The sequence below is a fragment of the Nasonia vitripennis genome, assembly GCF_009193385.2.
Source record: "Nasonia vitripennis strain AsymCx chromosome 5 unlocalized genomic scaffold, Nvit_psr_1.1 chr5_random0005, whole genome shotgun sequence".
Taxonomy (NCBI): domain Eukaryota; kingdom Metazoa; phylum Arthropoda; class Insecta; order Hymenoptera; family Pteromalidae; genus Nasonia; species Nasonia vitripennis.
The window spans coordinates 867,012-882,963 of NW_022279656.1; the positions used below are offsets into that span (position 1 = coordinate 867,012).

At 32.0% G+C, this 15,952-nt stretch overlaps 3 protein-coding genes across 3 annotated transcripts; 2 read left to right on the forward strand and 1 right to left on the reverse strand.

The window, feature by feature from the left end:
- Nucleotides 1–3,929: 3,929 nt before the first annotated feature.
- On the reverse strand, nt 3,930–10,821 carry LOC116417908 (acidic repeat-containing protein-like). Its single transcript, XM_031933059.1, has 3 exons — nt 10,732–10,821; nt 10,253–10,468; nt 3,930–5,446 (listed from the first exon to the last, which is right to left on the reverse strand). The coding sequence occupies exons 1-3, from the start codon at nt 10,819–10,821 to the stop codon at nt 4,991–4,993; spliced, it is 762 nt and encodes a 253-aa protein (XP_031788919.1). The 3' UTR covers nt 3,930–4,990.
- Nucleotides 10,822–11,757: 936 nt separating this feature from the next.
- LOC116417909 lies at nt 11,758–12,682 on the forward strand. Its single transcript, XM_031933061.1, has 3 exons — nt 11,758–12,296; nt 12,427–12,550; nt 12,643–12,682. The coding sequence occupies exons 1-3, from the start codon at nt 12,083–12,085 to the stop codon at nt 12,680–12,682; spliced, it is 378 nt and encodes a 125-aa protein (XP_031788921.1). The 5' UTR covers nt 11,758–12,082.
- A 40-nt stretch (nt 12,683–12,722) lies between these two features.
- LOC116417905 lies at nt 12,723–15,570 on the forward strand. Its single transcript, XM_031933050.1, has 4 exons — nt 12,723–13,069; nt 14,347–14,993; nt 15,072–15,296; nt 15,367–15,570. Exons 2-3 carry the CDS (start codon nt 14,589–14,591, stop codon nt 15,159–15,161), a joined length of 495 nt encoding a protein of 164 aa, XP_031788910.1. The 5' UTR covers nt 12,723–13,069; nt 14,347–14,588; the 3' UTR covers nt 15,162–15,296; nt 15,367–15,570.
- The last annotated feature ends 382 nt before the right edge of the window (nt 15,571–15,952 follow it).

Consider the following 15,952-nt stretch of genomic DNA (forward strand, 5'->3'; position numbering starts at 1 on the left):
TGTTGTATTCTATTTTTATTGCACATTTTTTCGTATAATTACGTGAGTAATCACGTCATGAATTGATCGATACACTCACGTGAGTACTCACGTTAGTAACCACGTGAGGAATCACCTGAGTTTTTTCAGCAGGGATTGATGCAAACGCGCTAACAAATTTTTGTTAAAAACGTCGGACGCATCTCGTTCTTTCAGAGCCTGCGTGATTCTATCTTTAGTATCAGTTTTTTGAACAATTCTAATGTTTTGTTTTGATTTATGATAAGTGCATCCGCAAAAAAAGCACAATGTTTTAAAAACAAAATCAATGGCACTTTTTATGTTGTATTTACCTTCCAACGATTTTCTGCTGTACTCTGCAGCAGCCTGTTTAATCGCACTTTCGCGATTAAATAAAAATTATGCAAACAGGATCGTCCATACTGCTAATCTGTAATACATATAATCAAGTATATGAATTCACTACAGTGTAAATTAGCGTGAAAAACATTTAAGGGGGACATAACCTAATAACTCACTAATTAACATAACCTTATAAAATGTCAGATTTTAACAGAATATATACTGCACTCTGAATTACTGTTTCTTTTCGCGCAAAAGCTTTACATTTATGAATTCCTAACCTACAAAAGTAAAATTTGAGAATACATGACAAGAACGCGCGAAGTTGCTAGTAAATACAATACTTTACAATCTCTGTACATGAGTATATCAAGTATATATGTATAAAGTATATAAAGTGTCACAATAACTACATCAAAAACAGAATAGTATTTATAATAAAGTGTCACAATAACAAAGCTTATATTGACTATGAAGACGCTACAAGAGGTATTCAGTTATTTAATTCAAATAATAATTTTATTTGTCATACTTTACACTCCAAATTTGTATGCTTGTATCAATAAAATGCCTTGTTGTATCAATGAAATGCCGTATTGGGAATAATGGCGACTTCTCCGTTTCCAGCTGGCTTGTAAAGTGATGCGTGTTTGTCCTGCTCCGAAACGACACTGTGAGGCAGATCGACCACCTCCTTGGGTACTCTAGGACCGAGCCAGCTGTTCTATATAGCTGAAAGAGAGACGGGGGACTAGAAGGAGATGACAGTGGTTCCTGTATGGAATCTAGTATAATAAACACGGGCAGCAAGAGATTTAAATGAAAAATCAATACTATTTAGGTAACTTTTAACAGAAAGCGTACTTTTTCTTCTGCTGAGTAGCCTTGGCGTATCAAAAAGTCTGAGTACAGGCCGGTACAAAAACAAAAACTAGTTAGAAAGTGATTGAAAAAATTAATACTAATAAAAATTGAAAGATCTAATCAAATAATAAAACAAAGAATGTTTCTATTTTTTCCGTACAATTGAATAGTGCAATTACTTTCTAAGAATTATTTGAAAATTAAATTACCTCAATTTTCTCGCTTGGCCCTCCAGATCGACTGCACTGTTCGGCAGCAAATGCAAAAACGGTAAATTTTTCAAAATAAGGCATCTCTTCGAAACGAAATATCAGAACCTCACAAAAAAAAATACGATGATGGGTTATGAGTCAAGCTATATAACACAGAAATTTTAATGTATTTGACTACGTAGTTTTTGTTAGAAATCGAAAACTGAAAAAATGAGTATTCTATGTCCAAAGTTTACAAGAGTAAAAAGGCTTAAATTTATCTACAATTACTGAAAAAGGTAGATTTTCTATTCGTCTCGGCTAAGTTATTTGCGCAGTTTTTATTTCTTATATCTTTAAAACTAAATAGCCAAACGCTTCCAAAAAATATCCAGTGATTTACCATAACAAAAACTATTTGCTGTTAAAATTTCAGGTAATTCCGTTGATTGGTTCATGAGTTATGAGCCAATCACTAGAAGCCGATTTTTTCCTTCAATTTTTGCTTCCTCCTAGAGGAAGCTTTGCAATAGTATAATTTTCGACTCCCTCAAAAATAGGTTAGAAATCTATTTTGAGGTTTGTACAGTTCGAATCACGTATTTTTACAAAATATCCGTATGGATGTGTTATACCCCTTTTTTATCAATCCACCCATATAACTGATACCCCTCCCTTTTAAGTATCTGGTATATTATAAGTTTATATGGTTCAAGAAACCAAAAACTATAGTCTAGTAGATGCACCTCATTTCTCAACTCATCCAAATCTGCCAATCCATTATCGAGAGAGAGAGAGAGAGAGAGAGAGAGAGAGAGAGAGATAGAGAGAGATGTCAGAAGGGTAAAAGAAATGTAAACACAAAAATTTTTTTGAGTAAATAATATTACCTTTTTAACATATAATACATACAATACAATTAATTTTTTTAATTAATTTCCACGAAGTGACTGCATGACTTGCTGATTTAGTTTTGTACCCTTCATAAGGGGAAATCATTACTTTTTTTTAGTCTTATCTTTAATCACCGTTAAAGGGAAAGTATATATCGTAAAAGAGACACATAGAAATACTTTATCGATTTTACAGACTATTTATATATTCTTTCCCTTTGTATTTATAAATTTAAAGAAAATATGAATTTACATTACGTTCAAAAAAGTAGATACTCGGCTTTTTACCAATCGACTCTAGACAAATAGGACATATTTTTAAAGCCTTGTTTTAGCAACGATTTCCAACTGATCAAAGCGAACAAACAAAAAAATTCCAAAAAAGCAATGCATCTATAATCTACATTAAATGAAAGAACTTAGATTATATTGCACATACACTTATGCATGGCGCGTAAGGCAAAATATGAGAGTTTTTTTATTTGAGTTTTCTTATATTTTTTTTTAACATTTTTGTCATGGATAATAAACACCCCTGTTGAAAAAATACACATGTTATTAACACATGTATTTTACACGTAATAAAACCATGTGATTTTACTATGTGTGATTATTGTTACAGAATTTCCATGTGTAAAATACATGTGTTAATAACATGTAATAAAAACATGATAAAATAAATTATGAAATATCAATTAAAGTACATATAATTGTTTTATAATTGTTTTTATGAATGAAGAGGTTGGTTTGGGAAGATTAAATTAAACAAAGATCTTTTTATTCCATTTTTTCTTTCTTTACTTATTTTTATTGTTAATAATGATGCAAATTGGTCACAGCACATAAGTACATATTATTATCATTATTTTTAACATAAACGCACACTGCTTCTATAGTATTTGTTTCCACAGCTGTTACATACTCAGAAATTTCGTCTATTCTTTTAATAGACAAACAGTTTTCAAATACATTTTCAACATTGATAAAGTTACAAATTGTATGCTCTCTCCTATTTACTTCATCGATTATAAACTCAATTATGCGGATATAGCGACCATTAGTAGTTATGGCGAAAGAGTTGTCAGATCTTATTCTTTTATTTTTGAACGAGGTATAAAGACATCCTTCTTTAGTTATTTTTCGGTATGATAGAGCTTCATCAGATAATTGTAATTCTCTAATAAATCGCAATTTCGTTAGAGCATATGCTCCGAAGTATCTCACGTTGGTTAACTTACGAGTTTCCTTAGTTTCTTTATAATCAAGGTAATGTACATAATCATTAATAACGGTATCAGGTTTCGAAGATATATGCTCCTTTAAAATGAACTCACTTTGAGTCATAGATACAGATCTACATAGTTGATAGATCACACCTTTAGCGGCATGGGTTTTTTTGACTAATTGGCCATTTCCATTTTCAAAACAGTAACCGTTATGGCTCCACAATGGCCCCCAATCAGCAACACTCTGACATATATACAACAATTGATGGACATTGTAGGTCATAGCTGCTGTTGTGTAATAATATTCTGTGTAAATAACAAATTTTTGCAGTAATCTATGAGCACGTTTTAATTTGATTCGAGATATACTTTTTCTATTTAGTATATTAAATGCTTCTACTAAAATGTGACCAGTGTTTTACATAAACTAACATATGCGGAAAATATAAAAGAATTGGTAGGCTGTAGTATAATATCCAGTTTTCTAAATCCCTTACTTTTAACCACTTTCTTTCTTTCATATAACGAGATAATCTTGAGATTTGATTCGGAGCTTTTATTTGTAAAACCAATTCATCAATAATATTTATATCGGCATTTGACAATGAATATGGCCTATTATTGGTATCAAATCAATATTTTGAAAACGGTTCTGCTATTCCCAAACAGATGCAGTGCATGCTATCAGGTACAAATCCAGATATCACATTAAAAGAATTTAAATTAACTAGTATTGGCGGTTTTTTAACACCAAAAACAGGATTTACAGATTGCGTACTTAATTGCATATGTTGCCACGTATCTCTTTCGTTTCTTTTTAATGGTTGCTCATCTAATAAAATATATTTAACGCATCCACCTCTATTAGAGCGAACGTACACTCCTGGGTGTAAACACCAATGGCATCCAAAATATCCATTATATTGAACGAACTCTACCATAGGAGATCGTGCCACTGAATCGACACAACAGCATACCGCATGAACATAAAATCGTTTCTCTACAGCGTTGACTTTAAATACAATGCCTTCATTTGCCATTTTATTCATATAAGTAACATATGGTTTTAAAAAAATATTCATATTCGGTTTATCCTTTCCAAACCATATCCCGCGTGTAATAGGTTTACTATATCTAATTTTAAATGTCACTTCGTTAACTATCATTTGTATTGGCCACATTGCAAACTTAGAACTTTCAAAAACTGGTGAACCGTCACTATTAAACGTTGTTGTTACGGAATTTAATATTTTGTGTACTGGCAATGATTTAATAAAGTTTTTATAAAACGTTCCATCACTAAAATCTTCAAGATCGTCATAATTTCTTAATCTTTTATATAAAACAGTCTGTAAGTATTCAAAATTCTCTTTTATTAATAAACATATTTCATTATCAACATTAAAGGTGGCAAAATAATAATTATATGTTGGATCTCGCAACAAAATTCTCCGATCACAAAAAGTACACGTAACTACGCGATCTGTCTCACGATAAATTTTTTAATGTATCTTTTACAATGTGGACAAACGGAATGAAATTCAATTCCACTTTGTGTGTTAAAAAATTGATCGATAAAATATCTTATTTCCGGTAAAAGTCGTTTCCCCATAAAACAATTGATCATTTTAAATAGATCAGCTATTGCAGTTTGACAAAGCTTGTTCACAAGTCCAAATTTTAAAACAGCTATTAATATTTCGACTTTACTTACAACTAAGCCCTCTATTTTTGCATTACCTTCATCACTATTACACAGATTTCTTAATTTTTCGAATGTTATTTCTTCTGGTATGTCATCTGCTTCAAAGTTATTAACCCAATCGTAATTATTATCATCTGAATCATGAAAAATATCTCCGTCATCATTAATATCATCTTCAATATCTGTACCAAAAAATTCTTCTGAATCCTCATCAATCCATGAATTCTGTATAGTATTATTATAAATCAATTTTGTATTAATTAATTAATTTATTAAAAGTTTTAATTGCAAGAGAATGAATATGGAGAAATCCACATAACTTTTATTTAAGCAAAAGTAATGTTTTTTTTTAACTTGCGAGCACATTTTTTTCTTCCGTATATATGTTCAGGTAATTGCAAGAAATCATAATTCACCTGCGTAACTCATTTGTAGTAGACAACGTCAAGGTTACAAGAATAAATTATAATTATAAGAATATATAAATTAGATGAATATATTTATATACAGGGTGTTTCATTTTAATCCGACCACGACAAAAAACCATGGAAAAACTAATTTTAACGAAAAATGACCTTAACAAAAGTTGAAGGGGGTAAAGGGGGCCATCGAATTACACAAACACCTTTGACCTTGAACTCGATTTTCAAGGTCATTTGAAGGTCATTGTATTTTTTTAACAGGAACCCCTATTTTTGACCTCGGAATACGGAGCAGCGGAAAAAATTACGTCGGAAATGACATTTCAAGTTTGCCTTAGTGACCTTGAGAAGGTCAATTCAAGGTCAAATAAGAAGTATCAGCCTAAGATTGTTTTCCTTTCAATTTTTTCGTACAATTATCATTTTGTTATTGTAATAAACATTAAGAGAATAATTGACTTAAAATGTGATTATGCTTTGCTGACTTCAAAGCCATTTTGTAAGGTCAAAAGTGCAAAAATGCAATATCAAATGTTATGTGGAGTCCATATTTATATCCTAACTTTAGTGTTGCCCAGGAACAACGACGTGGACGTAATAGGATTGTGTTCCCTTTGGGGTGCTTGATTAGAGTGAGTCTCCTTGCCTCTCACTTTTATTATGTACAGATTTGAATGTAGGTGCCCAAAGACACCACCATTTTTTTGGATTCAATTCAGTTCTTGGGACGTTTTCGTAAGCGAATTTTTATCCTATCTTTAGCGTTACTCAGGAACGACGTGGACACAATTGGGAACTAATTTTCCTCATCGAATTTTGCCTGAATTTATTGTTGAAATAAATAATTTATTTTGTAAATATGATTTTTCATGTTGAATTTTCCCGCGACTCATTGTTGAAATAGACAATTTTTCTAATAAGAGATCTCTTTTCATATGAATTTATCCTCTACTCATTGTTACTTACACTTAGTATTCAATAGTTTACTAGTTATTGAATAGTTATTGATTAGCCAAACTAATCAAATATCATTTGTTTAACATTTTCTCTTTTTCATTCATTGACCTTTATTTTTTCTATTAAAATTTATTACTCATCGAAAGCTATCTAATTTGTTCAGTTTGGTAAAAACAAAATTTTTTATTGAACTTGTTATAAATTTTTAACAATGGCTGATTATCCAGCCGCTGAAAGGGTTGATATTTTATTGATTCTTGGTGAATCTAGACGTAATTATCGACAAGCTGCAGCCTTGTATCGAATTCGATATCCCGATAGAAGACATCCAAGTCATACAACCATTCGTGAGATTTACCATAGAGCTCAACAAGGGCAACTAGCACGGGTTAGAGAACGTCGTAATTATAACAAAGATGATCTTCGTGTAATGGTCGTTTTAGCAATGGTTCATTTGAATCCCCACGTTAGTACCCGTGAAATTCAAAGGCAAAGTGGTATACCTATGGCTACTGCTTGGAGAATACTGAGAAGTCAACGTTATCATCCATATCATATTACTTTGACTCAGGATCTCACACCTGCTGATATGAGGTTAAGGCTACAGTTTTGCCAATGGGCAGGACAAATGATTGCTAATGATCGTCACTTTTTTCAATACGTAATGTTTTCTGATGAAGCAAAATTCAAAAGCAATGGAGAGCTTAACCGACATAACTGTCATTATTGGTCGAATGTTACTCCGCATTGGTACAGGCAGATAGATAACCAAAATCGTTGGAGTCTTGATGTTTGGTGTGGAATTGTTAACGGATACCTTGTAGGCCCATACTTTTTCGATGAAAATGTAAATGGCCATAATTTTTTACAGTTCCTGAGAGAACGTCTTCCAGTACTTCTTGAAGAAGTAGATTTATACACAAGAGCAAGAATGTGGATTTAATTAGATGGAGCTCCTGCGCACTATGCTCAAATAGTTAGACAATATCTTAATCAAAATTACCGTGACAGGTGGATTGGACGCACTGGACGTGGAGATTTGGGTGTTCGATGGCCACCGAGATCTCCAGATATGACATCACCCGATTTCTATTTGTGGGGGTATTTGAAAGATGTTGTTTATGAACATGAAACTACAACAAGGGAAGATATGATCCACAGAATTCAAACCGCTTGTGAAAACATTCCAAGAGCTGTATTACTCAGAACAGTAGAACATTTTCAGCAGCGAATTAAATTGTGTATCCAACAAAATGGTAGTGTCTTTGAGCACCTGCGTTGAATTTTGAGCAAAAGTGAGAGGCAAGGGGACTCACTCTAATTAAGCACCCCGAAAAGTGAGAGGCAAGGGCACTCACTCTAATCAAGCACCCCGAAAAGTGAGAGGCAAGGGGACTCACTCTAATCAAGCACCCCAAAGGGAACACAATCCTATTACGTCCACGTCGTTGTTCCTGGGTAACGCTAAAGTTAGGATATAAATATGGACTTCACATAACATTTGATATTGCAATTTTGCACTTTTGACCTTACAAAATGGCTTTAAAGTCAGCAAAGCATAATCACATTTTAAGTCAATTATTCTCTTAATGTTTATTACAATAACAAAATGATAATTCTACGAAAAAATTGAAAGGAAAATCTTAGGCTGATACTTCTTATTTGACCTTGAATTGACCTTCTCAAGGTCACTAAGGCAAAGTTGAAATGTCATTTCCGACGTAATTTTTTCCGCTGCTCCGTATTCCGAGGTCAAAAATAGGGGTTCCTATTTAAAAAAATCACAATTACCCTCAAATGACCTTGAAAATCGAGTTCAAGGTCATAGGTGTTTGTGTCATTCGATGGCCCCCTTTACCCCCTTCAACTTTTGTCAAGGTCATCTTTCGACATCAGTAAAATAAAACCAGACAAACAGCTGTTTAGCAGATTTTTTGTTATTTGACCTTGAATTGACCTTGTCAAGGTCACCAAAGCAAACTTAAAATATCCTTTGCGACGTAATTTTTTCCGCTCTATCCGATTCCAAGGTCTAAAATAGAGGTTCCTATTTAAAAAAATCACAATTACCCTCAAATGACTTTGAAAATCGAGTTCAAGGTCATAGGTGTTTGTGTCGTTCGATGGCCCCCTTTACCCCCTTCAACTTTTGTTAAGGTCATTTTTCGTTAAAATTAGTTTTTCCATGGTTTTTTGTCGTGGTCGGATTAAAATGAAACACCCTGTATATACCACTGTAAGTAAACCGCTTTTCTTCCTTGAAACTATTAATGCAATGTAGCATTCAAATTTCATATTGATCGGCCAAGTCATTCTTGAGATATCGTTGATCAACAAAAATATATATCAATATATTATAAGAATATATCAGTATATACTACTGCAACTAGGTTATCTACATCGGTTGAGTCTAATACGGTGTAATATTTAAGTTTAATTTACATTGATTGCTCAAGGCGTTCTCGAGATACCGTTGGGATATAAATTCTGTATGAATGCGAATATTGTTTTCGTAAGTAAAAAAGAATCTAGAAAACGATTAGATTTTTATATATAATGATGTCCGTGTGCTACACAACAAACTGTTTTTTACACGAATTACGTTTCAGAAATCAACCTTTAAAGTGTTCTTTTATCAAGACTTATAGCACACGAATCTGAGTCGGCTCAAATGTTCATTTTCATATAAACTATGAACATCTGTTGTTAATAGATTGAGATTTAAAAAGACAGCGGCCATTTTAAAGGTTTAAACTAAGAATAACTTTGAAGTGGTATCTATGATGTTGAAGCTTCATTATATATAAAATGCAATTACAGTTTATTTCATGCGATAATATATGTAAGTATAAAGAGATTTTTATATACTTCCCTGTTGAAAATATTTACATGAAATTTTACATAAAATGATATGTAAAGATTTCGAACTTTTACATGTAAAATTTCACACGTATCAATGAAATTGTATAACTGTATGTCAAATTTTACATAAAATTTTATATAAAGATCTTTATTATAAACTTTATGTAAAATTTGACGTACAGTTTTACAATCTCATTAATACGTGTGAAATTTTACATGTAAAAGTTCGAAATCTTTACATATCATTTTATGTAAAATTTCATGTAAATATTTTCAACAGGGTTATACTAAAGCTTAAAAGTTTTGTGGATTCCCCCATAACCATCATGATCCAAAAATTTTTATTATAAATTTTAATTATAATTAGCTGTTATTTAAAATGAATTTTAGATGTTTGCGATAAGAAAATATATTGTACAACAGTTCATGGTTCTAAACTGGCACGACTCATCAATTATTCTTAATGTACGTACAAACAAACAATAATTCATAAATTTATTTATCACTAATAAAAATCGTAACAAGTATGATTAAAATGTAGTGGTACATCTATGCAAGATAATTGTCAGCAATCATATATTAGACATGATTTATAAATTGACGACAAAAATTTTATGAATTAAAGTTGCTGTGATTTACTGAAATTAAATTTTATTAAATCAGTACGAATCAAAAGTAATAAAAACATGTAAAAATTTCAATAACTTCTCTTTAAAATTTTCTTTTTGATATTGTACGATATATCTCATCACTGAAATAGTTACATATGTATGAATCAATTTTTACAAACCTGCTCTGATGACAACGATGGTGACATTCTAGGAATATTATCTTCATGTCGATTATCGTCAATACGATGATCATCTGCATTTTCATGTTGCAAGGATGACACTGATGATGATCTGTGAATGATATCATCCCTCGCATCTACTTGATCATGATTACTGCTACTTATTGAGTGAGAAGTCTCAGTATCATCAGTAACTTCATTGTTGTTGAGTAACTCCTACAAACAAAATAGCAATAATAGTAAATGTAATAAAAATGAGTAGTTACAAAATTATTGTACGTTATATACAAAATTGTTATTATTTACATAATCAATATAACAAAATTAAATTAACCATCCCTGTTTAACAGTCACTTGTTAATTGAATGATATACATATATAACATTCATGGAAATTTTATAAAAGTAAATTTTTACAAGATAAGAGAAAAACTATACTTACTCGCCATCGTTCATTTTCTCTATCATCTTCAGAACTACTCTCATATTCTCCGCGTTGCCTATTCTCCTATAAATTGTAACTCTCGATGGTCTTTCCTTTCGAACCTCTAAATTATTAGCAAGATTCATTTTTATTGTATTTAGGCAATTGTACAAAAGTATAATCACTGGTAAACAAATCAACTAAACGATTCAAAATCGACGGTTATGTTTGTTTGTGGAGCAGACGCTTTGATGTTGTCAGTCATAGTCACGGGACGACGAGGCTATATAGACGAGGAGACTCTGTAGACCTCGTCGTATAGATATATAACCTTATTGTATGTTTACGACAGACGAATATAGCCACATACGCTTCCGAGATTCGAGTTCCGATGAGTTTAGACAGCGCGCACATACACATTTTTGAGTCGAGTCTAGAGGTGTATTGAAACCATTCAAACTATCAACTATCATAACCACATTTTTAACTTTTACACGTATTCGTCATTCGTCTCCTCGTAGTCCTTGTATTCGTTAATATATAAGCATTACAAAATCATTTCGTTGCTTATTATTATCAAAGAAGATCCAGCATTACAGCAAAATTTTGTATAATAATCAGTTTTCTTATATTCACACGGATCGGCTGCTACTTTCAGTTATAAAATATAAAATAATATAAAATTCTTCTTTGCTTTCACGTTCTTTTCCTTAAATTTTTTTGCAGACTACTCATTACTTGTAACAAGTATTATAATTCGTAATTTTGCCTCTATTATATGTAGTTCTAAAAAATTTTACTATGGGATAAAGAGGAAACATCTCTGCTGATTCTTCAAGAAGAAAAGTAAAAAATTACTAAAATATTGCACAGATATGTAGTAAATAATTATATTATAAAATGTTATAAATTTCTTACAAAATTCTAATTTTCAATAACGTTCTAATTTTCAACTAACATTCGACCTTTATGAATTATGAAAGGATTTATATACATACATACGTACATATATATATATATATATATATATATATATATATATATATATGTGTATGTATTGTGTATACCTTTTATTTTGAATTTTCATGCTAGTGTAACCACCTTTTTTTCCTGGCTGACAAAGTCACCGCCAGGCAATGATGAACCAAAAATGAAGGTTGCCAGTGTTATTGTTATAGCTGGAAGCCCTGTTGCTTAGATATTTAAGTAAATCCGACCAAGGTCGTATGAACTTTTTATAAATTTTGTATAATCTTTTTATCGATTATTTGACTAACGACACTTGATCATTATTCATATTTATTTTAATCATTTAAACAATGTCAAATAGTTAATGTACCAAGCGAGCATTAGCCAGTGATGTCTTACATGCTAGTTTATAATTAAATAACATTTTACTAACAGATAATGGATGAGAACCGTGCAGTCCAGAATGCAGCATACGCTGCTATTCACTTTTATAGTGATCAAAAAGGACATATACAAATCATTGATACAAGTGATATCAAAGACTTTGGTGCCGAGGACACTGATATGCTTAAAAAACCGTATTTTGTCAAACGGACTAACTGTATATCAGGAGAAGAGCAATTTTGCCCTGCTCAAATTCATGCTGTACCAGGTGAGACAACAATTGTAATAATAGCTACTAATTGTATATGTATCTGTTCCCTGTTAGTTCCTTTTAGCGTGTAACAAACCTTATTCCATAGTAATTTATTTTTTACAAAAGTAAAATGTATTTCTTTTAGGATGTATTAGTGACCTCGAAGAACCCAAAACAAGATACAAATTTCATAAAATTCGTTATAGTGATGCTCTTTATGAACTGGAAGCAAATAGAAAAAAAATTAAGAGACGCAGAATATTCTGCAGGTAATTTGTATAACCTCAATCAGCATTATCAGATTAATTTATTTTATTAGCAATAGATTTTAATGCATCTTATATTTATATTCACTATTTAGGGTACAAATAGTAGTTCAAAATCATGTAGTCAAACAGTAAATCATGATAATACAAAATATGAAAAATATGAAAAAATATGAAAAACCAACTGGTGTTGATGAAGAAATTCTGAAAGAAGTGGACATAGAAAATAAGTTGAAAAATCTGCAGGATAATGATTTAGATTTTAACCAAAATGATGAGGATGAAGAAAGTTTAAAAAATAGAATATTGATTTTAGAACTCGAGAAGAAAGAATATCTACAACTACACGTCAGAGAAACTCAAGAATACAAGAAAAAATCTGCGAACAATCAGAAATAATACGTGATTTAAACAAAGAATTAGCCAGGATGGACAAACAATTATTGTATGCTCAACCAATTTACAACAGATCTCTAGAAAATTCCACAGCATTCTCAGTAAGAAGGTCACTATTTCCAAAAGGTAAACTTTGTTTTTAATTTATGTGCAAATTTATAGTGGCTCTACTTTTGTCATGAATATAAAAATAATATTACATGCTTTTAAAAATTGAAGATATATACTATGACGGGCGATATTAGCACGTCATAAGCTCAGCATGCCGCGAGAAGAAAGACTTGTACTAAATTCACACTGTTACAGGTACCAGCGCTGGCAAGGCGGGGAGAGCCGCTGGACGACGCGAGAGAGGCGGAGAGAGAGGGAGAGAGAGAGAAAATTCGGCGACACGCGACTGAGACGCGTGCCGCCAGATACGATCCGACCTTTGAACTGACTCCTCGCGAGGCGCTCAGTACTTTCGGGAGATAGCTGTTAGGAGAGTGAAAGTTGAAGTGTGTGAGTGTGCGTGCGTATACGACATTACGCCTCGCTACAGCATCCGGAACTGCACCGACGGGGTTCCGACTGCTGACAGCGAACATCAGGGAGATACCGGCTAACTGTAAGTGCCAGCTCTCTCTCTCTCTCTCTCACGCTACACTGGCCAGGGCTCTCCTTATCCTCCCTCGTACCTGCGACCTCGCTTGCTCGCATGCGTGTTCCTACGCGTACACTTGTACCTCGCCCCATCACCGACACAGCCGCCTCCGCGGGCTTGCGTCTCGCATATGTACGAGATCGCAGCATAACTAGCCTGGCCGGAACCTATTCAGCACTAGGTGCTATCCCGACGACTCTCTTTCTCGAGAGTAACGAGGTCTACGGACCTTGATTATAGCGGAGCTGGAAACTGAGCAACTGCATCCAGCACACCGTTATAATACATAAGTGTTCTTCGATAAATTAATGTAAATTAATGCAATACATCATTGAGATATAAACTACGGGCACTTTATATCCAAATAGTGTGTATCGATGAAACACTTACTTAAGTGTAATAATATATATCATGTATGTTATTTTCAATATAAGCTACTAACACTATATCTCAATAGTACATTTCGATGCATCAATTCATTTGGATTTTTTTTCTTTTAGTGCGTATTGTGCTATTACAATTCTTTTATCACTCTTTACTAAGTATTTCATCGATATCCACTATTTCAATTTGGATATAAAGTGTACGTAGCTTGTGATGCAGTAAAACACATAAATGATGTGTTTTAATGAATTAATTTATGGAAAAGCACTGTGTCCGTTGGCAATTTTTTGAAAGCATGAAATATTATTTTTAGATAAAGTTAAAAATAATAATTTATATTCATATTTATTTTTAAACTTAGAAATGTAATATCTAGTTTCAGAAAGTAGCGAATCGCATACCTACATGAAAGAGACTGTTGATGCACGGTATACAGAATCTAGTGTAAATTTGTAAACTATGCAATTAAATAAAAGAAAATCAACAGAAGTGAATAGTTCACCTCCTACGAAACAACAGAAACCTGTCTCAACGAATGAATTTTCTAGTTAAACTCTAAGTCCTGCATCGCATCCAAACAGTTATGAAAATAGTTCTTTTAAACATTTAGCAGATGAAATGGTTCAAGAAAGGCTTGTAACATCACCTACTCCTATAGCTTCCGGGACCTCAGAGCTCAGCATAATTTCAGAAAAAAGTAAAGATTATCGTACACTAGTAAATCAGCACAAAAAAGCAAAAATAAGAGAACTTGAAGCCAATGTAAATAAAAACTATACAATACAGATTGCTGATGAAGACAAAAATAGTAAGAGTAAAAGTAAGAAGAAAAAGATCAAGAAAAATAAGAAAAGGAAATCATCTGGAGACAGGCACACAGGTAAAAATAAAAATAAAAAAGTCCACATAAGCAAAAACAGCTACTCCAGAAAAACTGACTACGAATACGACTCTGATAAGTACAATAATGAAGATCAGATGCAGGATATGACATCGTGGAAGAAAGAAGTGAATGGAGAACAAGTATGTTTTATGACTATTTAAAAAATATTTTTTATTTCATGTTGATAGTATTTATTAAATGCATTTTCCTATTTTAAGGTTAGCATGATTCATTTGAAACATGGTGTATCCATTGAAGTTTCTCAATGGAAGGAAATAAAAAAAGAAAATGACCAACTTATTTCTTAAGGAAATTGGTAAGAGCGATTTGGGGCTCCTATCACCTAGCAAATAGAGCTCTTAATGTAAAGAAATGCACGTCTTCTCTTTCCAATCGTTCTCCCAAAAAAGCATTAACGCCTGTTAAAAAGGCTGTATTGAGAAGTAAGTAATTAATTTGCTATTTTAACGAATTTTTTAATAAAAGTCATTAACTTGTTCTTTATTATTTCAGAGCTCTATTTTTCTTGTATACAAGATAACATAAAGGAAAGAGAAGATCGAATCGGTCTAAGAAAATCCTGGAAAACAGAATTAGGTAGCATTATAAACTATTTAATGCGAAAATATCGTACACAAAAAGCAGATTCATCGTCGAGTTCGAACTCAGATAGCTCCAACTCAACTAGCCACTCTTCTAGTATATCTGGCAGCGACTTTGAAGTTTAAACTGACTGTTAAGTTTAAACTGACTTTTAAGTTTAAAACTTTAAAAATATGTTTTAGTTAAAAAATGTATTTGCGTGTTAGTACTTTAATAAATATAAATTAAATTTGTGTATGGTACTGCTTCAGTACTAAGGTTATTTTTTATATGTTTTATATCAAAGTGTAGAAAAATGTACGGATAATGTTTTTGAAACATTCAATAAATGTATCAATGATATCACACTCTATTATATTTTCTATTCCTTTCATTGTTCCATACAATTTGATCCTTATTTTTCATAACTTGATGCTGTAATTTTTTTAAATAGTTTCACATATTTTTTTCTTGTTATTCACACATGTATTTTACACATAGAAAATCTGAAATAATA